Source organism: Hirundo rustica, chromosome 3 (genome assembly GCF_015227805.2).
Source record: "Hirundo rustica isolate bHirRus1 chromosome 3, bHirRus1.pri.v3, whole genome shotgun sequence".
NCBI lineage: Eukaryota > Metazoa > Chordata > Aves > Passeriformes > Hirundinidae > Hirundo > Hirundo rustica.
Window position 1 is genome coordinate 89,527,036 of NC_053452.1, and position 25,723 is coordinate 89,552,758.

The 25,723-nt window shown below is 35.4% G+C and overlaps 1 protein-coding gene across 1 annotated transcript in view; it reads left to right on the forward strand.

Moving 5' to 3' along the window:
- Positions 1-25,723, forward strand: part of EYS (eyes shut homolog) — a 718,062-nt gene that overhangs the window by 255,685 nt on the left and 436,654 nt on the right. Inside the window, 3 exon segments of the mRNA XM_040058168.2 lie at positions 6,883-6,979; positions 8,132-8,239; positions 8,818-8,963. Coding sequence (XP_039914102.1) covers positions 6,883-6,979; positions 8,132-8,239; positions 8,818-8,963 — 351 coding nt within the window.

Sequence of the window (25,723 nt, forward strand, 5' to 3'; positions counted from 1 at the left end):
GCGTGGATTCTCTCTCAAGCTAGCCGAGGCAAAAATGGAGCACGGGCTCCGAGGGAGAGAGAGACTCGTCAGCTTAAGAAAAATCTTTCAGGTGGTAGGCAGGCTGAATTCTTGACCACTTGCCTCTTGCTGTTTTATTATTGCTGTCAATTTATATATATATATATATATATATATATATAAATTTAACAGTTCTGGGAAGCACACAGTTTTGGAGAGGAGTAAAAAGAACAGGGAGGGGCAACATATGTCATTACAGCACAAAAATACACAAAAGCTTTGTCATCTTATTTGTTCTCATTGCAGCTTTAAAGATATTAAACTAGAAGCTGAAAAACTGGTTTATGCATGGGGTTTAAGTTAAAGCCATCAGTTTTAGGGTGTAGGGAAATTACATGTATTGTTCTCAGGAAATCTATGAAAATGACTCATCTCTAAGGAGAAACAATAGATGAAGTTTTTACCGAAATTAGGCATTCTGTTTTTTCTTTGTCCTTTCTAAAAGCAATACTTTCTTGATGCTCCAAAGTAATTTCTGAAGTCCCTTTTTTAAATAGATTTTCCCAGGACTTTTTAAACTCCTTTTATCACTCTCCTGTCAATAGCTTTCTCATGACACCTACTCTTTGTTCTAGATGCTAGTGATTATTTTTATTTGGTCTATAGCACCTTACAGCTAGAAATATGAACTGAGACAAAATATTTTTCAGCTGATGTCTGAAACAAGGTTAAGTGAAAATTATCATAAGGTATAAAACTTATAATATCAAGCAGATATAATAAATAAATTATGAAAAACAAGTTATTTAAATTGGAGTTTGCCATTGTCACATTTCTGAGCCTTTCAGTGCCAGTTTCTTTTTTAGACACACAGACTCATAATTTAGAAAGGGAAATAGGCTTTTTACAGTGGCTAATATTTTTCCACCTTTGATTTTGATTTATGTACCTACTTATGTTATGCTGAACAACCTAAGTACCTGAACTAATGATTATGGGACTGCTATGATATCTCTGCTGTTTACAAACATTGGTTCATAAATAGTTCATGGTAAGGAGACAAACATCTGTGATATTCTTCTGATGAGCAAAACAGTAGAGAGCTTATGGCAAAAAATCCTGTTAGAATCCTGTTACCTGCAGAGATCGATTCTGTAATGTTTCTCTGCAATGGAATAAGGAGATGAAAATGACCATAACTGTGATAGCAGATATTTAGCTTCTGTATTCTGAATATTCCATCACTTTGGAGTTCCCAGAAGACCCATAGACAGAGTTGAGAAATGCAGAATTTCCTGTATTTCAGAGAAACAGAGGTAAAAACAGCATCTGTCTCATCTTTAGTAACAGCTTTCCAGATGTTTCCAGACCTCATATCATAAGTTACTTTGATGTCACCTGAAAATTTTAAAAAAGAGAGAAATAAGACTATATTTTGCAACACAAAGTTCTCTGTTAATTTCTGAAAGTCTTGAATGTGTTATGTGACTACAAAAATTGTTAACTTTTCTGAGATATATCCTCAAATATATCTATATGTATTCAATACATTCACAAATAAATGTTTTAAGCTAATTGCTGTATCCATTTGATTTTTAAAAAACTATGTGGATACAATAGTTTCCAGCAACAGCAATACTTACAAGATTCTGTTTACACATTCAGTTTTTCTAATGTGACATAAAAATGCAGTGAAATATGTTCGATAAATAAAAACCATTTTACAGTAGGAAGGCTGTCATCATGTTGGTAATGTCATGATTTATATAAGAGTTTTATACAGTAATATATTTGACATATTAAACATTTTAGAGCAGTTCTCCTCATTGTCTTTTTTATTTCCTCTTGAAACACATGAAATAATTTGGAAACATGTATGCATTTCTCTAAAAATTACATCCCCACATAAATTTTAGTTTAAGTATCCCAGAAGATCAAAGATATGTGTGGCAGCAGTTGTAGCTTATACAAAATCACCTAATGTATTAAAATATCCTTTAAATTGTGTATGAGTATCATGTAAAATACAAGAGTCCTTACATGTTAGACTCATAAGGAATCTCATCTTCAATGTAAATGAACTACCAATTCTTTAAACCAGTTACTCTTAGGTATGAGAGTTTTAACTAGTCTTTTGAAGTAAGAGGTAATATAACTGGTACCTGTTCAAGAATATTCCTAAAGTAAATATTTTATTAATATCTGCAGTATTTGTTTAGAAGTTTGACCTTTCCTGTTTGTAGAAGTGATGTGCACAGTGTTGAATGGCCTTCTTTTTGTAAGTTACTCTGAAAACATATTTTAGGGCTGAATTAAAGTTGGCTAATTGTCATAGGATTTTTTTGAAGCATCTTTTATAAAAGCTTGATTAATTCTAAGTTTACTTGAAGACAGACATGCAGAAAATATGAATGAAATAATATTTTGGGATCCTTTTAAGCAGATTTGTGTGTTTCTGAATAAATATTTTAGTCAAAAGCAGGCTTTCATTGATTCTACTGCAAAATTGCTAGAAATGCTAAAAATTCCTTATAAAAAGTTACTGCATTAATTCACAACTTTTCATCACAGATCAAAACATCATCTAAGTAGTTGTCTGCAATTTTGATAGTGTATATCATTATTAAAAAAATAATTAATAAAAAGGGACTGAGACAATTTGTCAGTAAACATAAGAAAATGTAGTAAATTGAATACTTAGATTGCTCATTTCATAATGTAGTAGATACACAGTAAAATGTGAGGAAAATAGGCTTCTTTCTCCATTTGCAGGAAAAATAGCTAAAGTGGAATGCCTGCTATATGTTTGCTTATTTTATGTCTTTTCAAGGTATTGATATATTGCTATGGGCTAGAGAAATATGTACTACTGTATTCAAAAAATGTGTTTAAATAATACTTTGTATATTCGCTTCTGTACTATTTACTTCAAAAAACCATAAAACCATCTATAACCAGAGAGGATGACAGGCAAAAGCAGAATGAGCAATGACTCCATTTTCCATTTTATATATTCTAATCTGATAACTGTGGTATTTTTTTTAAGATGCTTTCTTTAATACTCTATAGCATCACAAAATGTAAGAAGTTATTTTGATTAAAAGTTCTTATTTTTTTTTCAGTTTGCTTTGTTGTCTTCACAACTCTTCTGCTATAGCATTATAAAGCTAAAATTTATCTATGTATCTGTGAGTTATTTATAATGTTACATTGAGTTACCTTCAGAGTCCTTTTCAGTGAAGTTCCATTTTCTCTGCCCATTGACAGTCTTCCACTCAGTAATCAAATTTAGTTTTAGGAATTTCAAACATTACAAATAAACAAGAAATTACAGATGAGGAAGTTGACTGCAAATAGTCCTGTGAGTCCTAGGGTCTTACATTCACCATGCCCTCCAATTTATCAATTAAACCAGAGTTAGAGAAACCAGTTGTCATCTTATCTGCTCTCACTCAGTGGCACTGAATGGCATGTATCAAACACCTAATGAATATTTTGTGTGTCAGTGACTTCTGCCTACTCAAACAACCTAGTACTTAACTTGGTCTGTGGTGTACCAGCTCACTGTTCTGCCTTTCTTTTTTTCCTTAATCAAACTACAGGTAGGGATCAATGAAGGTTCAGCAGCATTAAGATGAAGATTACACATGCTACAGATAAGAAAAGTATTTTGATGGTTCGCTCTGGTTCAGGTCCATTTGCACAGAATAAACTAAACCATTCAGAATACAAATTTGCCTGTGCTGAGGGAGATATTTCAAAACAGTACACTGAGACAATTTCTCTTGTTATTATGAAAATTCTTTTACAGTGTTTTGGGGGGATTGGTGGGGGTTTTTTTGGTCGTTTGTTTTGGCCTTTTGTTTTTGATTTGGTTGTTTTTGTTGGATTTTTTTTTTTTGGTGACACATACAGATAGGAGATAAATTGAGGGTGTGATAGATATTTTGTGATAAATTTGTGTTCTATATGTTATAAACTGTAAACTGTATTACAAGCAGAAGGTTTCCACCAAGATGTGAAAACCCTCCTGTTTGCCAAGACTGATTTGCAATTGTAGAGACTCCAGACAATAGTAGGGCGAAGCCCAGATTAGCAGCCAAAAGGAATGGCCAAGCAGGAGATGTCCCATCCATCAAGGAAGAGCCACCTGCCTCCTCCAGTGATTAACACATGATACCAATCTAGAAGAAGAAGACTCAGAAAATGTCACCATCAGCACCCAAATACTGATTTCCCTGAACCTCATTCAGGCGTCCAGCTCTGCAGGGAAGAAGCGTTCAAAAGCAGGCACCAGAGGAAGAAAACACATGAATATGTATTTCCAATACAACCTAACAATAAAACTGCCTCAGGGGAGAAAATCTGTATAAAACCTGACCACTGGATCTAGGCAATCATGAACGGGGGAGAACTGGTTCATTCGTGACTGTCTCTACATTCACCCAACTTCGATAACCCGGGATCGAGGTTGTCTCTTTTATTGTGCCTATTTCAGTCTGTTATTATTTTTAAAATGGAAAAATAAAATTACTTTATATTAAATTGGCTACTGGTCTGTCCATAACAAGGGTATTCTTCATGCTCAAGAAATTTCTGGAAAAAAGAATAACATCATAACAGTGTGACTATAATTGAAAGGCTAGTTTGAGAAATGTTCCAGGCTTTATTTTTTCAGCTTTATAGTAACATTGCTGTGAAACCTTCAGCAATTATTAAGGGCTTATTTCACTCAGGCACAAAAGTTTTTGAACAGAAATTATCCTGAAAAGAAGAAAATACCAACTGATTTGAATTGGACTCATATTTAGATCATATATTGGAATACCAGCAGAGTTTTCTTTCTACAGCTTTGTGATATAAGTCCTAAAGTTAATTCGTGTTAAAAGATATAAAATGTAATACCATCCCTATAAGTATAAGTTTTGTTTTAATCCAGTATGCTAAGAGTTAACTCAGAGGAAAGTAGCTTGGTAAAGGTACAGGAATTTCTCTTGCCTGAAAAGACAGGGGAGGGACACGAGACAAAACATGATTGGAATTACCAGAAAGGGAGACATGAACATGCCTCTGCTGGGAATCGTTAAAAAAGGAACAAAGACGACAAAAAAAGGAGATGAGAGCCCGGAGAACCAGATGATTACATCAGATCAGTATCTAGACTGTCCTGTCCTGAAATTAACATCTCCACACCACGCCTGGATCCGACCATTAACAGCATTGTCCTTTCCCGCTGCCCTATTCAGACTCTTAGAACTGGAACATGCATGTTTAATGAAGATGCCTCAGAGGGAAGACCCTCGAAATCCCGAGTTTCTCTCAGCGATCCAGTGTATAAAAAGAGACTGCTGCAAGCCAGAAATGTGAACTTGGGGGATAACAGACTGACAGAGCGTGTTATCGTTGTTCACCCAGCGGCGACCCCGGGCTCGACGCTGTCCTTTTAATTGTGGCTGTCCGAGACTGTTATTCTGTCTCACAATAAAATTCCAAATTTTGATTTATCAAATTTGGTCTATCGTATTTATAACAGCTTTCTCTGTGATTCTGACCAAGACTTTTATTTCTTCCAGTCATGATCTTCTGTCGATAAAAATAAGGCATAGTATTCTAACAGTGGTCTTTCATGATTTCTGCACCTTCATTAAGTATTTTGAAACCCACAAATACATAATATAACAAAATAATAAATTATTATTCTTATTCGGGTACCTAAAAAAGTACAGGTAATTTTTGCTTACTCTTTTAATGAAGAATACAGTAGAACCTTTGCCATATTTATGGCAATGTATACTGAACTTCAATAGCTAAATTTAAAGTTGTCTAATTTTTTATCTAAGTGATGTTCAAAATCACTTCGGTCATCTCTATTAATGGTCTTTCAGCAATCTGCAATCAGCACCCACATATTAGTCATGCAATGCAAATAGTTTGCTCATTGCAGTGAATCTATTTCTCCATCAATTGATGGAGAAATAAATACATTGAATTTGTGCAAAATTCAACTACGTAGCTTTAGTTTCTCCACTGCATGTATAGAATTTTAACACAAATATGCATTTAGCAGAACACCAATTTATACTAATAAGACATAGTATGCTGTCTAAGAGCAGAAATAGGGTTCATGTATCACTTAAGACACTCAAGTGTCTTATTTAACTTTAGTACATATTATGGAACATTTACACAGGCAAATGTATTATGCAAGTGATGTACTGTGCAGATATGATCTAAATCACTTTTTTTTTCTTCATTTAAATATTAAAACCAGTTGGGTGTTGTGGTTTTTTTGGGTTTTTTTTTGTTTTTTTTTTTTCTCAGCTACTGACTGCTTTAAATAAATGTGTTACTCTGACTTCCACTACTCTCTCTAACATATCAATTACTGAATTAGCTTCTAGTTTCTGATTTTGTCCCACACTGTCCAAGAAAGCTTTTTTAGTCCTTTAAAGTGTGTTACATTTCCCCAGTATATTTATCCAGGTGTTCTGTCCAAATCTGTTTTCAGTGGTGCATTAAAGTATGTTGAGACTTCATATACTGTCTGGAAATTTACTTGCTGAAGCTAAGGGACAAAAATAGTTGGAGAAAGTTCTTTCAGGGTTACTTCTACTTGTAGTCCTTATGTTAGGGTCAATGAGCAGTAAGGGCTGGCTCCTTCAGCTTAAATGCTCCAATGAGGTAGCGATTGCTGATGCTTCCCTCAGGCTTTTCTGAAACAGCTTTGAGTGCAGCTGAGGTTGCCCAGGCCAGCCACTTTCATTGTCTGAGCTAGTCCTAGGCTCATATAGCCAAACCTCCATGATAATCTGCGACCCTTTTATTCACATCAAGTAGTAGAGTTCATTCATTCATTCACAGTTAATGAAATCTGTGTTTCAGGATTTGAGGGTACTTACTGCGAAGTTAACAGTGATGAATGCATCTCCCATCCATGCCAGAATGGAGGTCTCTGTGTGGATGGGGTCAACCACTACAGGTCAGGAAAATTATTTGACTGACAATATAATACATGGATTTTTGTCATCTAGCTTTTCCTTTGGTATTTTGCCTGCCTAATGTTTGCTGACCTTCAGTGAAGGAAGGGGGATGGGGGCATGGGGGGTAGGTGTAATGTGTTTGACAGTTACATTATAGACTAAATCTTCTTGTGTGCAAAAAGTAATACATATCCACCATACGTATAACCCAAATAATTTATTGTTGGGCTAATTAAAATCATAAGTATCTAATTTTAAAAAAAGCAGAGATGTTGTTAGTCCAGTTACAATAGTACAAACAATTTGAGTTAAAATTAATAGGAAAACTTCATGAAGAATGTAATTATAGCTGTTATATAGAAATCTTGCAATTATGTCTCTTTGATTATGATTACCCTCACAATGTCTGTGTGCATCCAGTGATCCATGATTTTGTCCTTCCTCAAGAACTGGCAGTCTTACTGCAAATCACTGGCATCTGGAAGTCTTTGTCAGGAGAACTATGATGTTCACAATGGGTTTTTTCTCACCTTCAGTCTCAGGCCTTCTTGGAGCCTCCAAGTCCTTCTCAGCAGGACTGCTCTCAATCTCTTCATCCCCCAGCTTGGGTTGATACCAGGGTTGCTTTGACCCAGGTGCAGCACCTCGCACTCGGTCTTGTTAAATCTCATGTAATTCCCAAGGGCCCACTTCTCAAGATTGTCCAGGCCCCTCTGGATGTCATCTTATCCTTCAGGAGTGAAGCATAAAAGGCTATTACTTGTAACAGCATGGACATCTCAGTGTCTCACACCCTCACCATAGATGCTATTCCAGAGCTGAAGCTATAGCATGAGAGGCATCAGTCAGTTGGCCGCAGGGCAGGTGTCAAAACAAGTGAAAAGCAGCTCAGGAATGTTCTAAGTAAGCCCTTGTAGAGGGGAGTCAGCACAAAGCCTGTGGCCTTCAGCTAATGGTAATAAAAGTCTTATTTAGTGGGCTCCAGACACTGCAATTATTGATGCTTGGTAAAGTACTGCCCTTTGCAATTACCACTGAAAAGCAAACATGATTTTGGTATCATTTAATTAATACTTCTCATCATCTTCCATATTTTTCCATAATCTTTATAATGACCTAAAAAAGTAATGTAGTGACATCCCTTTTGCTAGGTGCTCCTGCCAACATGGCTTTACTGGGACCCAATGTGAAGTGGAGATTAATGAATGCTTATCAAGACCATGTAAGAACAATGGAACTTGCCTGGATCTCATAAACAGGTTAGTTATTACAAAATGAAAAGTTTCCCTGATTTCCTTATGTTAATTCATTGTTTGGATGGGACCTTCACCCTACAACAAGCTAAAATGGAGTAAGCAAATGCTACTGACTCAGTTTTTTATTTCTTATGTGACTTTAAAGGAAGATAGAAGGGAAAATGTCTTCTGAAAATAATTTGTCCTTTTTTTTCTTACTTTTTTTTTAATTTAGAAAAACACTGAAACAGAAGAAAATTGATCTTGAGTTAGATTGCTACAAACCCTATATTTGTTCAACAGCACTTCACAAGTTATTGAGATTTGTGCCAGAAGATCATTAGCCCTTAAGTAATTTTTTATACCTTCAGTTAAAATTACTGTGTCAAATTTTTCTATCAATTTTACAAAAAGTAAATCACCCTCTTTGCTTCAGAAACATGGAAATGAGAAAACTCTGTTCATTATTTTAATATGGATGAGGATTAGGGACTTGGCAACAACTTCGCAACAGCTTGGCATTAGAAGATACATATGGTTTTAAAATATTGCAATAGGTCCAGTTACTTCCATTGACATACCCGATTTTTCCTTTTCTAAAGATTCATTTGTAATTGTGCACCTGGATACTATGGGTCTCTGTGTGAGATGGATGTAAATGAGTGTGAAACTTTGCCTTGTTTACATGGAGGAAGCTGCATCAACAGGCTTGGAGGTTATCAATGTCTCTGTCTACCTGGATTCACAGGTATGATCTACTCTACCACAGCCAAGAAGCTTATTTCAAAGGTTTTACATGGTTTTAATATTATAGCAAGAACAAAAATTAATCTTCCTGTTGGAGGATAAATCAGTACTAACTTAAATAGAATTTTATCTAATTCTTTTGAAGTAGCTCAATTATTGTTTATATTAAGACTCGAATTATAATTTCTTTAATCACCCATACATTCAGTTGAAATGAGTTATTGTATAGTACAAAGAAAATCAATGTGTATTCATTTTGATTCAGCCAGGAAAAAACTATTACCATAGATAGAGAGTAAATTTGCAAACAATAAAATGCTACCTTGTCATTTGAATTTGCACAGAACCATAGAAACAACTTGACTTTGGATCAACAGCACTGGATCAACACCATTGCCTTTAGTGCTAATCTTTACATATTTACAGAGTCATGACAAAATATACAATGGGTAGAGATGCAGCAAAATTTCCGTAAAATGATGCTGACTTTTTTTAAAATGCTCGGTGTGCTGCTCTGCTAGTTCATACACAATGTTTTGATAGATCCACCTTAAGCAACACAAAAACGCATGAGACCATATGACTGCAGAAATGTTTACAGTTGTTTCCTCAAGTTCAATAATTTCTGCATTTTTTCTGTATAAAATGTTTTTTCCTATCTATTCCAGCCTGTGATGAATGCCACATAATGTACAAGATAAAAAAGGATGCAATTTGCATCCACTGAACTGAGAGGAATTTAATTCTGCACAGAACAAAGAACAAGTACAGTTTTGGGAATTTCTATATAGCTGTATATCCTTCTTCCATTCACCTCAAATCTTAGTCCACATATCCCTTGTGCACTGTTCTTCAAAATTATCCTTGACATTTCAGAAAAACCAAAAAAAAGGGAAAAAATGAAAAAAAATATAATTTTCCTGCCTAAATCTTTTAAAGCCTCCCCCTGCAATATTTTCTTCAGCTAGCCTGCGTTCTAAGCAGTACTTTTTGGGTGTCACAGAAACTCCTGTTTATTGGGCAGTGGTGCTGCAGATGTAATTTCTAACAAATAAATGCTAAAATAGTTGTATTAACCTTTATGTACATGTTTCTGTAAGAATTCCCTGTGATCTTTATAAAAGAGAGGACACCTGCACATGAGCACTTAGGAGACTCTAATTTGAAAAGCAACAAGCAATCTGCAGGTGTGCTTTTGTCTTGATTCTTCATTATTGACAAAGCAGTTTGACTTTTGTGCTTTTCCCTAACATATTTAACCAACAAGGATAAGACGTTAGGTTTCGTTGTGGGTCTTTTTGTGATTCTTTTTTTCCAATTAGCTGCAATTTAGGAACAACTTTTCTTTCAAAGACCAGGCCCCTTTAAAGACCGATGACAGCATGAATTGTTCTCAAAGATCAGTTGGATTTAAAAAATATGTTTTAATATACTGAGAATTTTAATCATCAACTATTAAAGTATTATACACTTATAAATGAATGGAAACTGGAAACAAAATACATTGAATTAGTTAGGCCAAATTATGTTAATATATTTCATTTTATTTATTAAATCTTATTTTTAAATTACTAATTTTATTAGATATTCTGAATGTTTTTTCTGGTCATAGTGTAAATTATTGTCTGAGAGAAGGCAGTCTTTAGACACTGATTTCTGCTCTGCTGCCTTTAAAATTTTGACATATAATGTATCTATTAAAATTTTAAGTTCTCCATGAATTTATGCTGTTCTGGATTAATTTTACATTGTTCATAATTTTATTTCATTTTAAATAGATTTTTAATTTAAAAACATTAGAAATAATTTGTTAAATATTAGACTATAGTTTGTTATCCACACTGCTTATATAAAATCTAATGCTTTGCACATCACAAACACTCTTAAAAAAGATGATCAGATGATCATTACGCAGAGTAAAAATGCACAGGTGTATGCTGTCATGATTTCACTGGCAGCAAAAATGGTCTTCCTAAGCTCTAAATATCACTAATGCACTCTGGTTAAAATTCTTACACCAGATACTTTGGAGAATAAAACTTTTTTGATCTGGGCATGTCAGAAACTGTTTTTTTTCCTAGAGCAAAATAAGAAGTGATTTCATAAAGCAGTTGTGAAAGTCCTAAGTAGAATAGCTCTTTACTCAAGATCACAGCTGTTACTGCTTATTGCTTGTACATTGGTGGTACCACAGTGTTACACAGAAAAACATAAAATGGAAGATGCCTTGTGAGTCACTGAATCTAAAACCTGTTTTGTCCAAACAGCCATTTGTTGGCTGGAGTAATGAATGTTAGTGCTTATAGCTATAACTCTTGAATTTATACTTCAAATCTAAAGAAACAAGCAACTAAACATTTTGCTTTGTAATGTACCCACTATGAGATTTAATGTGCACAGAGGATATATATTTTGAGTAAGAAATCATTGTCTTTCCATAGCTTTTTTTACACGAAGATAGCCTTTGAAATATGTCTTACTCAGGGACTGCTTTTCTCTACATGATTCCAGAATATTTTGTTTTGTAAATGTTACTATAAAATAGGACATTTGTTCATAATCTACAGACATCAAAGGGTATGTAAAAATTATTTTGGCTTGATAGTTTACCATGGTTCTTTGTAAGGGAATCTGAAGATACTCTGTAAACAAGTAGAACTTTCATGATTGTGGAATTATAAATCAAATGGAATTTAATTAGCAAATTAAAACTAGAAGCAAAATATAATCTAGGAGTACAGATATACCTTCATTGATAAAAAGTGGTCTGATGTTGCATTCTGAATGTAGACTCCTACACAATAATATAAAGAATAAAATTAGAAAAAATATATATCTCAATATTTCACAGAGTTTGATATTAAAAAATTTAAAGATACTAAAAAAATTAATGAAATACTGATAATAATTTCATTTCAAATGCTCAGTATAAAAATTTAAAAGGAATAAGTAATTAAATACAATGTGCTATGATTTCTTGCCAGAAGGTCACTTTCATGACTTCTTTTAAATCTTGCAATCTGAATAATGTTTTGTCAAAATATAACCCAGATGATTCAGACATGCTTCAAGTGACATAATTTTCATGTTTATGAAAAATTTATTTTACATTCAAGTATAAACCATAGATGTCTGGGTTGCCAACTCTGCTGCAAAATGGATTTAATAAAAATACATATTTTTTTTTACTCTAGAACTTTGTTTGTTAATTTTAAATTGCTTAATTTGAAAGGATTCTAGGATTACTACATTGTGGCTGTCTTCATCAAAAGACTTGATTATTCTTAAGACTTTACTTTCTGGCTTTCTTTATTTGAGGTTAAGGAAACAATTTTAAGATCTCTTTGAGAGACTAAAGTGTTTGGGGTTTTTAAAATGTGTTGTGTTGACCTTGTCCTGCTGCCAGCTGATCATCCAGCTGTTCTTTCAGTCCCTCTCATCAACAGAATAAGAAAAGAAAATAAAGATGAAAAAAATCATGGGTCAGCGACATAGAAAGTAACACTGAGTGCACCCTCAGTAAGTTTGCCGATGACACCAAGCTGCAGATGATTTGCTGGAGGGAAGGGATGCCATCCTGAGGGACCTTGCCACACTGAAGAGGTAGACCTATGGGAACCTCGTGAAGCTCAACAAGGTCTTGCACATGGGTCTGGACAATCCCAAATTGGAACTGTTGGCTGACAAAGGAGGTCAGGTCAATGTGACATGGCAGTATGTGCTTACAGCCCAGAAACCCACCCATACTGTGAACTGCAGCAACATCAATGTGGACAGCAGGTTGAGGGAGGTGATTTTCCCTGCTTCTATGAGCCCCCACCTGGAATACTGGTCCAGCTCAGGTGTCCCACCACAAGAACACAGGCCCTTTGGAATTAAGTCCAGAGGAGGGTCACAAAAAATGGTGAGAGGGTTGAAATACCACTTCTGTGAAGAAAGACCAAAATGATTGGGGCTGTTGGTGCCTTCAGAGGCTGATGTAGAACAGAGACTAGACTAGAGTTAAAGAATAAAGTAGGTATTTATTAAAAGGCCTTAAAGGATAAACCTTGAGCAGTACAAGAGCCTAGCTAGGCCGACACCCAAGATGAACCCAAAATAGTTACAAAATGGATGACCAGTCACAGGTTTCACACTTTTATAAGTTTTCATCCATTTGCATACTGGTGTTAATTGTCCCATTATAGTTTCCAGTTATGAAGTTCCATGCTCCTTGTTTGCTCTCTTCAGTTCTCCGTTGTTCATGCTTTTTGGGCCTGAAACTTGTAATGGTTGTCCTTGGCCTCAGGCTGGAAAAGGATTTGTTTTGTCTACCTACCCTGTGAAGAGAGCTTACTGACAATATGAAGCTTAGAGCTATACACCTAGGCATCACAGAATCTGAAATATATGAAAGCTAAAACTTAAGGCATCACTGTTAAGCCTGGAGAAGAGAAGGCTCCAGGGAGACCTTATAGCAGCCTTCAAGTATGTACAGGTGGCTTGCGAGAAAACTGCAGGGGGACTTCTTAAATGTCACATAATGATAGGACAAGGGGGAATGGCTTTAAACTAAAAGAGGGAACTATGTCTGTCATGAGGTAATTCCTGGTCTCTTCTCACAGAAGGTGCCTTGCAGCTCCTCCATCAACATTTTCCAACTTCTAATCAATATTAAAACTTTCAGTGGCTAAAATAGAATGTGTGTTAAAATGAGCTACACAAATTCAAAATTCTTGTTTAAACTTCCAGTTACTGGCCATCATCCAAAAGATGCCAAAAAAATTATTAAGTAACATGAAGTAACTGATTTCAGTCATTTCTGCAGAGCAGTAATTATTCTTAGCTCTGAATAGTTATTCTCTTAAGTTCACATCTACCCTTTCTGTTTTATCTTCTCTATGAGACGCGTACAAACTGACATTTGGAAGTGACTGTGTACTTAAGTTATATGTTAATTGAAGTCAAAACCTTGGCTTAAATAACTCCGCTTGTATTTTATCTTTTACATCATTTTTGAGGCCCAGTCTTTCTTGTCATCAGCCTTAGGACCTGCTGTTCATCTTGTCTATGTGACAATGAGAACTCTGCTTCACTTTTCATAAAATAGGTTGACCCAATAAAAAAAAGTCTCACAAAATGTAACTGGTTGAAAGGGAAAGAAGTTTATTTTATCTTTTTGACCTTCCCAGCTGCTTTTACAGCTTTCTACTGCCAGTCAGCTCTGGTAGTGATTGCATCTGCACTCCCCAAGCCTCTGTTTGCATTTCTTGCTATTGATATCCAGTGGAAGAAGAGTAATTACACTACTAACTGAAGTGACTACTTATTTAGTGAGATGGGAGGAATCTAATGGAATTCTCCTTGAGATGTTAAAGCAAGAGGCAGCTTATACATAAAGAGGTCAAAAGTGATTGGCATACTGAGAACAAATTCAAAATGCAGTCTGACAGATCTGCATTTCTGTACTAAATGTGGAGTTTGTGGTGTCTGTCTTTTAGTTTAAATATTAGAGCATTTACGTAAGTTTGAGGAACTTTAAAAACTTTAGGTTTGGTGAATACACCGTAAGAAGGGCACAAATTTGCTTTATGCATTTTCCTGAGAGGTGCTATTAGTGAGGGAAGAAGGGGCACTTTTGCTGGACTTGTTGAGCTTGAACACTATTCAGCAAAGGTTTCCTAGGCCAGAAAGAACCTAGAAGAGTAAGGTTATTGTATTATAATACTCACTGAGTATTTGGCTTGAAGTGACAAGTCTGGACTGCTAGCTGTCTCTCCTGGGAGTCAAGGTCAGGACACACATTTCTTTTTCTTCTCAAAGTGCATTATGGCCTACTAAGTAGAGCCTTGAGACATACTTTAAATAGTTAAGTCTTAGTCTGGTGGCAGCTTTGCTCCATTGCTGCTCATCCTTTTTTCATGGATGAGAGTGTTCAAGAAGATATTGCCAACAGGATGAATAGGAAACACCTGACTGAGCTCAGATGCAGAAAGGAAGCACACATTCAGTGAGAGGAGCAGTGAAAGGAAAGGGCTGCTTGGGAGGAATATTAAGTCATTGCCCAAGTGGATAGAATTGAAATTAGGAAAGGAAAAGCTAAACTAGAGCTGAGAATAGAGAAAATCTGCAAAACCACAAGAAAGACTTTTATATATACATTGGGAGCAAAACAACGGCTGATAAAAAAGTGGATCTATTTCTCAGTAGGCAGGAGGACCTTATGGCAAAACACATAAAAGGATCTGCAGCATGCAAAGTTTTTTTTCTTCAAGTTTTATGACTAAAGACCAGTCTTAAGCCTTCCAGTGTTCTAAGCCTTGTGGCATTTTTTAACAGGCCACCTGATAGGATATGATCAATTCACCACAACCAACCTTTTACCAATCTAGTTGTCTACACTTCCAGACTATAAAGTCCTAACTTGTGTACAGGAATATTTTGGGAGACAGTGTCAAAGCCATGCTAAAATCATGACGAGTGACAGACACTGCAAAGAGTTCCAGCTCTTCTTCCAAAAACCTAGTCATTTCATCAAAATGGCAACAAGATTATTCAGGTGTGGCTGTCCCTTGAGAAATGAACAGAACCACAGTTTGGGTTGGAAGTGACCTTTAAAGATTACCGAGTCTAATACGCCTGCAATGAGCAGGGACATTTTCAACTCAATCAGGTTACTCAGAGCCCTGTCCAGCCAGGATTTGAATGCTTCCAGGGAGGGGGTACTTACCACATCTAGGCAAAACCTGTTCCAGTGCTTCATCACCCTAACTGTAAAAAATTTCTCCCTTATATCTAGTCTGAATCTGCCCTCTTTTACTTTAAAACCATTGCACCTTGTCCTATTGCAACAAATTTTATTAAAATGTGTGTTCCCATCTTTCTTATAAGTTCTCTTTAAGTATTGAAAATTTGTAATAAGGCCTCCTCGGAGCCTTCTCTTTTCCAGGGCGAACAGCCCAAGCTTCTCAGGTTTTCTTCATAGGTGTTCCAGCCTTCTGGTTATTTTTATGACCTCCTCTAGAACTGTTCCAAAAGGTATCACACCTTTCCTGATCTAAGAGCCCAGAGTTGGATGCAGCACTCCAGGTGAGGTATCGCCCAAGCAGAGTAGAGGGGAAAAATCACTTCCCTCACCCTGCTGGCCACGCTGCTTTTGATGCAGCTGAGGACACTATTGACTTTCTGGTTGCAAGTACATATCACAGCTCATGTCCAATCTTTGTTCCACCAGTATTGCCAAGTTCTCTGCAGGGCCACTTTCAATCTATGGTTGTTCCTGTTCACATAGAAATGGCTTCCACCAGGATCCTCTCCGTGATTGGATTAAACTGAGACTTACTGACTTGTTGCTCCCCAGATCATCCTTTCGGCTTTTCTTGGAGCAATAAGTGCAATGTTTTCTCTTCCTAGTCACTGAGAACCTTCTCCAGTTCCGATGTGTCAGACATATTTGCAAATAGCCTCTCAAGGACATAAGCCAGCTTTCTCAGCACTTTCCGATTAAGTCCATAGGGTACTGAATTACAGGAAATAAATATAAGAATTGAGTACCAGAGTTTTTTTGGCCCAGTATTCTGTGTGCCACAACAGAAACCAAGTTAGACTATTGTGTCTAACCCAAGTTCACTTTTTGGATGTGACGTTTCCACTACGTGATTTCAAATATTTTATTTACTTTATCAACAGGAGAAGATAGTCCAGAATATATTTTCATATTTGAGGAAAAATTCATTTTATGGGGTCAGTAAAATATACCATACCAAATAGCAGTGGCCTTTAACTAGTAAGTTAGAGAAAGGTACAGTTTCAAAGAAATTAAGTTACTGAACAGATGAAAATCCTATTTGTAGTCAATAGTGTATGCAAAGTCTCTGGTCCTTAAGGAGACAAAGTCAATGATTACTTAATTTTTTTTACAAATTATGCTCAAAATATGCAATCCTATAGTCCATTCATAATGAGAATTCGGCAACAGAAACTCTCATTGTGTATACAAATATAATCTGTGATTAGGAACTTGGATGACAGTAGACTCCCCTTGTTTTGCAAAATATAATTGTTTTGAGTTACAGATCTGCACCTTTAGGGAGAAAAATCACAGTCTTTTGGCAAAGAATATCTAAATGTGAAGTGTTTGTTCTTCATGCTCATTAATATCTAATTTAAATTTATTTAGTACAGCAGTTCTAAGGTGATTTCACCAATTTGTTCTACAGTTAATTACTATTTATCTTCAAACAGAACCAGCTTCACTTTCTGGATTTAAAGACGTCAGTAAAAGAAGAATAAAATGAGCTCTACTTCTTTTTTTTTATCTGCCTAAAAGAAAAAACAAGTTATTTACGAGTTTTCTCAAAGATCAGCAGCAACGTAGGAAACACTGCATAATGATAAAAGGGACAGTGTTCATGCACTCACGTCAGAACTGAGACCCATTTCCCATTGTACCCTCTACCTAAAGTGGTATCGTGGATTGGCAAAAAATCTCAATTTGATTGTCACACTTTCCTGCAAGTTTCTTGCTCACTCAAACAAGAAATTTCAAACAACTTCTGCTGCTTTTTGCATACATTACTCCATGTTGACCAGAACAAAGCCTTGAATCCAATTCTTGCATATAATGTAAGATTATGATGATTTATTCTCTCTCACATTCTCTTTCTTTCTGTGGCTGGTCTGTTTAATAACAGTAATAATCTATACCAAATAAGGAAAACCAAACAAACCTAGGAGAAATATTTTCAATATAAAATATCCAGCATGTGAGACATGTATGCATTCTGCCAATTTATGTGAAACGCTCCATTTCTAGTAGATATGGAAACATTTGAGCACAATTTTTAATTCATTAGTGAAAATGGAGGAAGGTGATCTGTTAGACTCATACAACTGACAGCAGTAAGCATATTGTATTGTCACAGTTCAAAATTTGCAAGCTATTTTGAATGGAAGAAAAAAAAGAAATAGCTACAACAGAATGGTGCAGCCCCAGGGTAATATTTCTCCTCAAAGGCATGGCATTAAAGCCATTGTGACATGGATTAAGCAGTTTCATTGCTCAGAATATCTTTTCTAGGAAGTCTAACTCTTTAATGCACTACCTAGACATATGCTAGTAGTTCTGTCTTCAGTTTTCTAGTTTCCGAAGTCCTTCAGCACCTAGCTTTCCCAATGGATTTCATGGAAAGGCTCGTTGCCTCTTTCTAAATAATGGATTTTGCTTAGGCATCAAAGACTATTGACACTGTTTTGTAATTCCTGTCCTGTTGCCACAATTATGATGATAAATAATAATAACAAGAAGAAGAAGAATTCCTTCAGGAAACCATGCCACACACAAATAGAATAAATGTTAAAATCGTATCCTAATTATGGAAGTGCTGCTGAGAAGTTCTGTGATTTACCTTATGTTTTAGATGCTATAGATACCATGTAAGTATCTTTCTTAGGACAAATGCATACTATTTAACAGAACAAAAATATTTAATAGAACTGAGACAATGCCCAGCTGAACAGGTAGTAACAAAAACAGGTAACATAAATATAATCTATGAGATCAGTGTCTAAGGGTAAAGCATATGCAGAATCCTTTCCTGAAAAGCTTTTTATTAAAATCAAGAATTCAGATGGTAAGCCTATCCTGTGAGAATATTTGACAGCTTGTGGTAAAATGAGCACTGCTGAGGCAACTGAGCACTTCCTCATCACTGGTGAGGCCATACCTCAAATCCTGTATTCAGTTCTGGGCCCCTCACTACAAGAAAGACATTGACGTGCTGGAACATATCCAGAGAAGGGCAGTGAAGCTGGTGAAGAATCTAGAGCATAAGTCTTATGAAGAGCAGCTCAGTCTCTTCTCCCAGGTAACAAGTGACAGAATGAGAAGAAAAGGTCTCAAGTTGTGCCAGGGGAGGTTTAGATTGGATATTAGGAAACAGTCTTCACCGACAGGGTGGCCAAGCATTAGAACAGCTTGTTCAGGGAAGTGGTGGACCCACCATCCCTGGAAGTCTTCAAAATGCATGAGAGTGTGGCACTTGGGAGATATGGTTTAGCACTGAACAGAGTGATGCTAATTTAATGGTTATACTCGATGATCTTAGAAGTCTTTTCCAACCTTAAGAATTCTGCAATTCTAAGTGATTATGTCTATATCTTATTATCATAAGATATGAGGTGAGAATTTGAACTGTCTAGGGTTACTGGAGCCAACATTAGTGATTCACATTAATTATACCTACAACAAATTGGAGAATGTCCTGATACAACTGTTAGAGTTGTTCCCTAACTATTACTGCTAACTAGGATAGTCTTTTATCCAGTCTAACTTTGGAGGGATCTTTGAATGTATTCAAGTATGTCACTGTGCACGCTTTAGAGTCTCTATTTTGTAAGAGCTAGCAAGGCCCAGGGGATTGACATCTCAATTTCCACACAAATCTGCTACAAATCCTGAGACAAAGGAACATTTAAGCAGCTCTAATGTGAAAACACTGCAAAGGAACGTTACACATCATAATGCCAGTCTATTCTCCTGTGATTCCATGATATTTCTTTGAGCTTTGTGTAAGTTGTAAATGTACTTAGTATGTTTTATATTAAATTATTGTAGCATTTATAAAATAAAGTATTTTAAATTATATAAGAACATTTCAATAACTATTTCTCATGCTGCAGTTTGTTTTATTCTGCACTGAAAAATTCTTGACTGGTTTCAGCCAGGGCAGGGTTAATTTTTGCAGTAGCTAGAAGGGTGGGATGTTATTATGTACCACTTCAGCTCATTGTTGGGAGCAGGAGCAAAGAGAATCTCTCTTCTGGGGAGAAGGGGTTCCTTCCAGTCAAGAAAACCTGGCAGGGAAAACTGTCCAGTATTTGTTTATTTTCATGGGATTTCCATGTAATTTTTTTCTCTTTCTTGTTTTGTTTTGGGGTCTTTTTTGTGGGTTTGTTTGGTTTTTTTTTGTTGTTGTTTTTGGTTTTTTTTGGGTTTTTTTGTGGTTTTTTTTTTTTTTTTTGGGTTTTTTTTTTTTTTTTTTTTTTGGTTATTGTTAATTTCCTTATTTCATTGCTGTTTCCAGTAATTTTTTCTTGTCTCAACTCTTGATCTTTGCCTTTTGTGTCTCCAGTTGGAGGGGGGAGGGGAAGAGGGAGCATGGTTCCAGTGGCAGCACTAAATTGGTTCCTAACCTACAACAACTGGGAACCAGTTAGAAAGTAAGAAGCAAATTATTCAGATAGAACTATTAAGACAGAAACAAGTAATTCATCACTTAAAACCTGTGGATGTTTCAGTCAATCATAACAATAAATATCTAAAGCAGTGACTGCTGACAGGTGGTTCACTTTGCAGAACACAACATGCTTTACCTTAAGACAGTTACTGTAAGGATGTACTTCTTGTTTCCAAAAAATATGGCCATGGTAAAATAATTTTGAATTTATTTGGGAGAGATTGAATTTGACCAGATTTTTATTAAAAAGTGTAAGAAAATTGTGAGAGTATAATAAAATACATACTAGTCACAAGTAAATTTCCGTATACCATTGTAACATTCTTGTATTTTCATCTGCTTCCATGCACCCACATCATGCCTCCTATGCATTTTGTCACTAACTAGGTTACTGGGTCAAGCTGTACAGGGGAAATTCCATTCTCGAATCAGAATAAATTAAGTTGGAAGGATTCTTCTGAGGTCTCTAGCCCGACTGCTTACTGAAATCAGTTTCAGCTGTGGGGTCAGAATGGGATGGTCTTGTCTTGGTCCAGTTGGCTCTGGAAAACCTCCAAGCACAGAAATAGTCCTCATATCTGATGGAACATTTAAACTGTAATGTGAATATTACATTGCTTTACTCATAGTAAATGGGATTTCTTGTGTCCCAAGAAGAGAAACAGAAGTTGAGTCTTTAGCTGAACAGCAAACTTTTATTGTAATTTGACTAAAACATGCATAAAAATGCTTCAGTTTTAAATAAGATCATTACATACAACATAAACCATGCATAATAGAGAAAAAAATCAAAAGTACTACTACTACTAATAACGATAATCATAGTGATAATAGTAATAGTAATAAAAACAACAACAACAGCAATAATAATAATGCATTTTAATATTAGTGTATCCTGGAGGCATTTGTGTTATAGAGTGATTTGGAATTAAATATTAATTTTTTTTCACACTATAAAGCTATACTTATATTGCTTTAGGGTGATGATAGAACAATTCTTTCTTTATGCCTTTAACACATAGTACAGCTCTTCAAATTTCCCTTATTTCAATTTTATTTTACATGCCATTTTATGTCACAGTGTTAAAATAATAAACAATGACCATACCAGATTTTTTTTTTTTTTTTAGTCTGTAAGATATGTGTGTTTATATTATTATAGGAAATTTAGGAAAAATATACATACTATACTCAGTGCAACATACCAATATAATTATAATTATTTTCTGTATTTGTTCAAATGAGACGTATGTTTTTCCTTATAAACTTGTCTTTCACTTACAAGTTTTCAGTTCTTTTTAAGTTTTAAAAGTTTTTCTCAGTTTTAGTAAAGTACTTGATCACACAAAATCCTATGTTCTTAAAATCAAAATTAAGAAGTCATAGATATTGAATTGATATTTGCAGCTTGCCCAGCTACAATGTGACAATGTGGCATTGCATCCTCTGGAAATACTGACATCTATGTTAATTTTCTTGTGATGCTTCAAATATTCAGACATGAATTAATAAATTTTACTTGCATGGTCTTCAGATTTGTCTTTTTCTATATCCCTTTTTGTAACTTTATTCTACTGTCAACTAAATCTTGATTCTTACCTGCTATATCTTTAGGTGTAGCTTGATTTCTTAATTTTGTATTTCAGTAAATATTTCTGCCCTCACTAGGCAGATGCCACAACAGTGCAAAAGCTCAACCTTTCCATGGCCTGATCAGGTCGCTGGTTTAACCGCTGAGCTGGGGCCAGTGGCTGCTGCCTGCTCTGCTCCAGCTTCGGGACGGCCTTGCTGGGGAGGGTGTGACATCCCCCACCAGCCACTGCCTGACAAACCATGGGGTTTTGACAGGGTGAGATGTCTGGGCACCACTGCCAGGCTATAGCTGGCAGCCTGGGAGCAGGAAAGACATAAATGGAAACCCAAGCAGAGCCCAAGTCTAGGGCAATAAGAAAGAATCAGTATCATGTTCCTTCAAACAAAGAGAAGAGAGAAATCATGCTCCAGTCTAAAGTTCAAATATCTAAATAGCAGTGCAAGCTACAAGTGATATTTTTATATTTTATCCCTCTGGTTCTTGTATTCACGATATAGTTCTCAAGAGCCATGCATATGTGTTTAAGATCCCAATTTGATATTTAATGAAAACAAATGTCAAAGTTTCAGACCAAGGAAATTAATTTTTTAAATTGTTTTAATTAATTTGTTTCCTGTGGTCTAATCTTATCTTGTAAAGTTCTCTGTAGTGGAAATCAAACCTTTTCTAAACAAAGAAAAAGATACTTCAAAATAGGTGCCAACTTTTGAAATTTACGGCAGTCCAATCAGGGCCAATTTAATTTGACTTGATATAGGCGAAATAATTGCCAGAAATAAGTCTATTATCAACACAAAGTAAAATAGAAATAGAAAATCTAAATCTCTGGTATTAGACGCTAAGCTAAAATAAATCTTACTTAAGCTGAAATCAACAAAAACAAGCTCAGTGACCTTATCAGCCCTAGTTTTTCATGCACTACACATTGAAAACTTTTGTTAACAGATTATTTACTCATAACAGGCTTAATGAGACAATGCTAAAATTCTATTGAATGGACCTTATGCTTTCTCAAGATCAATGTCAATGTGACAAAATGAGTTCTTGTTCTTTGCAGTCAGCTACTGTTTTTAAATATGGGTTTAGATTTGTAAGAAATTATTTAACAAATAATTGATTTTCTTTCTATAACTGGAATATGCTCTGTGATATGTTTTTTTTAGTATTTCTGCTCATGTTTGTTAATTTTCATTCCTTAGATTTATGCTATAGATTTTGGTTTTTTGTTAATATACCTAATTTTCTTCATTATTGGTTATACATATGATAAACTTATTAACTGATCTTTTGATTCACATCTATCTATTATGAAATCTCATGGAATGGTCACAAGTAGTTGTCAATAGTCTTAAAATATTTGATACCAAAATTGGCTTGAACAAGGGAACCAGGTGCTGATGAGCAACTCTGAAAGGAAATCTCTCTTTTTCTCTTAGTACTTTCTATTTTCAACAGAATGCAAAATTTTCAGTTACCGGAGAAAGACCAACTTTCTTTTTCTTTATTTTCTATATCATGTATAAATTGGAACAGCATGCTGATTTATTAGTCTTTTCCATTTTTTGAGTATGCTCTTGGAAATCAATTGGTTTTTTATCATGTATTTGTTTTTCTTTTCCAGATTGAACATATTTATGGTCGCACAAAATTCTGTGTTCTTCATTTTCATTTTTTCAAACTAGTCAATTCTCATACATTGGTATCTTGAATTTTTAATCTTCTCAAATGGCCTCAAATATTTTTATTATGTCCTATTAAAAAAAAACCACACCCCCCCCCCAAAATAAAAACCAAACCCAAACAAAAAAACCCACCACCACACAACGAAACAGAATTGAAGAGTCTTCATCTTCCTCAGTCTTTAACCCTAATAATGAAGTAATTCCACATTTGGTATATAGTGGTTTTATACATTCTTATAATATATAAATGTATCTATTATAATAATATATTCATAAGTTCTATTATATTTATAAGTTCTATTATATCTTCTTATGAGTCTGATAAGTAAACAAACCAATATGTATGTATTTTCAAACTTGAGATCCCAGGATGATGATTCTACCACTTCCCTGGGCACCTTGTTTCAGTGTCCGATCACCCTCTCAGTGAAGTTTTCCTAATATCCAATCTAAACTTCTCCTTGTGCAACTTGAGGCCATTTCCTCTCACTCTGCCATTTGTTACCTGGAGAAAAGACAAACCCCGGCCTCACTACAACCACCTTTCAGGTAGTAGTAAAGAGTCTCCTTTTCTCCAGCGTAATCCCTGGAGAACTAACCCCAACTCCCTCAGTCACTTGTAGGACTTGTGCTCCAGACCCCTCATCAGCTTTGTTGCCCTTTTCTGGAGTTGAGGGCCCAACACGGAACAAACTATTCAAGATGCAGGTGAAAGTCTTGATGGAAGATGAGAAAATTTCTAGATTAGGATGCAGCTATAGAATTGTGCAAATGAGCTTCAAGAAAGACTGAGGCATTGCCAGTTGTGAAGTGGGTTTTAAACAAAGCAGGAATTAGAAAAGGCTGATGAGTTTTCTTTATTAAGATATGAGACAGACTGATCCTTTGCATGAATGGATGACTTGAAAGTGTAGGAGAATAGCTGTCTTCTTTTCATCTTAGTGTCACTCCTATTAGTCTATATTAGTCTTTTCACATCTATGGCATTTCCTTGCCTCCTGCAGCATTCTGACCTCTGGGGGAGCCCCCAGGTTGCCATCAGTACATGAACACCCCCCACATGGTATGTGTGAGGTACTTTTCCCTTTTCTTTGATGTGTGGAGGAATTATTTCTAGCAAGGTAAGTATGGTCTGTAAAGCAGAGCTCAAAGAGGTGTCCTCATCCCAGTAACACATCTGGCCCAGTCTGAGCTATGAAAAAGTTTAGAGGTGGCATTTTAAGCAAAATGTTTGTTATGTGGTATTACAGTCTATCTCATACCAACTTTACAGAACATTTGGTTGTATTCAGCAAGATCATTTCAATTAAAGTTGTCATCCTTTGAAATAGGATTTAAAAAGAAGACAGATTTCAAATTCAGATTTCAAGATGACAGTGACATTAGAAGAGAATGACAGACTGTCTAAGTTACAGTCATAACCAATTGCCAGCCTTTTGTGTCAACAGTGCAAAAAATTGTAAACTGAGTACATTTTGCTCGTGGTAATAAATTAAATGAAAATGTTTATTCATATCAGGAGGGATTAATCCATTGATCATAAGGGATTATTGTTAGGGATATATTAGTGACGCATTAGGGATTTATTGTTCAAGGGGCATTAAAATGTGGATGCTGAATTTAAAGAAGAAATTTAAACATCTGAATGTAAATGATTTTCTGTAAGAACTACCAAAAATATTTTGAATTTGTGCATTTTGGCAAGAACACTTGAGGTTCTAATATTGAGAAGGTTAATTTCTTTGTTAGAATTAATATTTGTAGTGGTTTCATGTTTGCCAGATTCTGGTTGCTAAATTTAGTGTAGTGGTCCTAGTGTTTATTCACTTTTTGTGGGAGAAAGATTAGGAGAAAAACAAAGCAGGCTCAAGCTTAAAAAAACCAAATAGTTTTATTAACACACACACTAAAAGAATGGAAAAAGAAAGTTGAGGAAAAACTACAACAAAACAAAATGAAACTCCAAAACCACTCTTCCCTACCCTTACAAACTGTTAATTTTCCTACAAAACAGCATAGAGACAAAACCTGTGGTTTGCAGTCAGTTTCACCATTTGAAAATAAGTCTTTCATCAATTCTTTAGGAAAAGAGTCTCTCTAAGAGTTATGGATCTTACTTACAACCTAGAACAGTTCTCTTGTGGGTTTTTTAACTGTCACAAAAACAGCCACCCGGGGAAACCTGCCTTTGTGACCCCTCCCATTAGCAGGTTCCCAAGCTGCTTATGGGTCATGGGTCTTAAGACTTTTGCATATTGGGGTGTCAGCT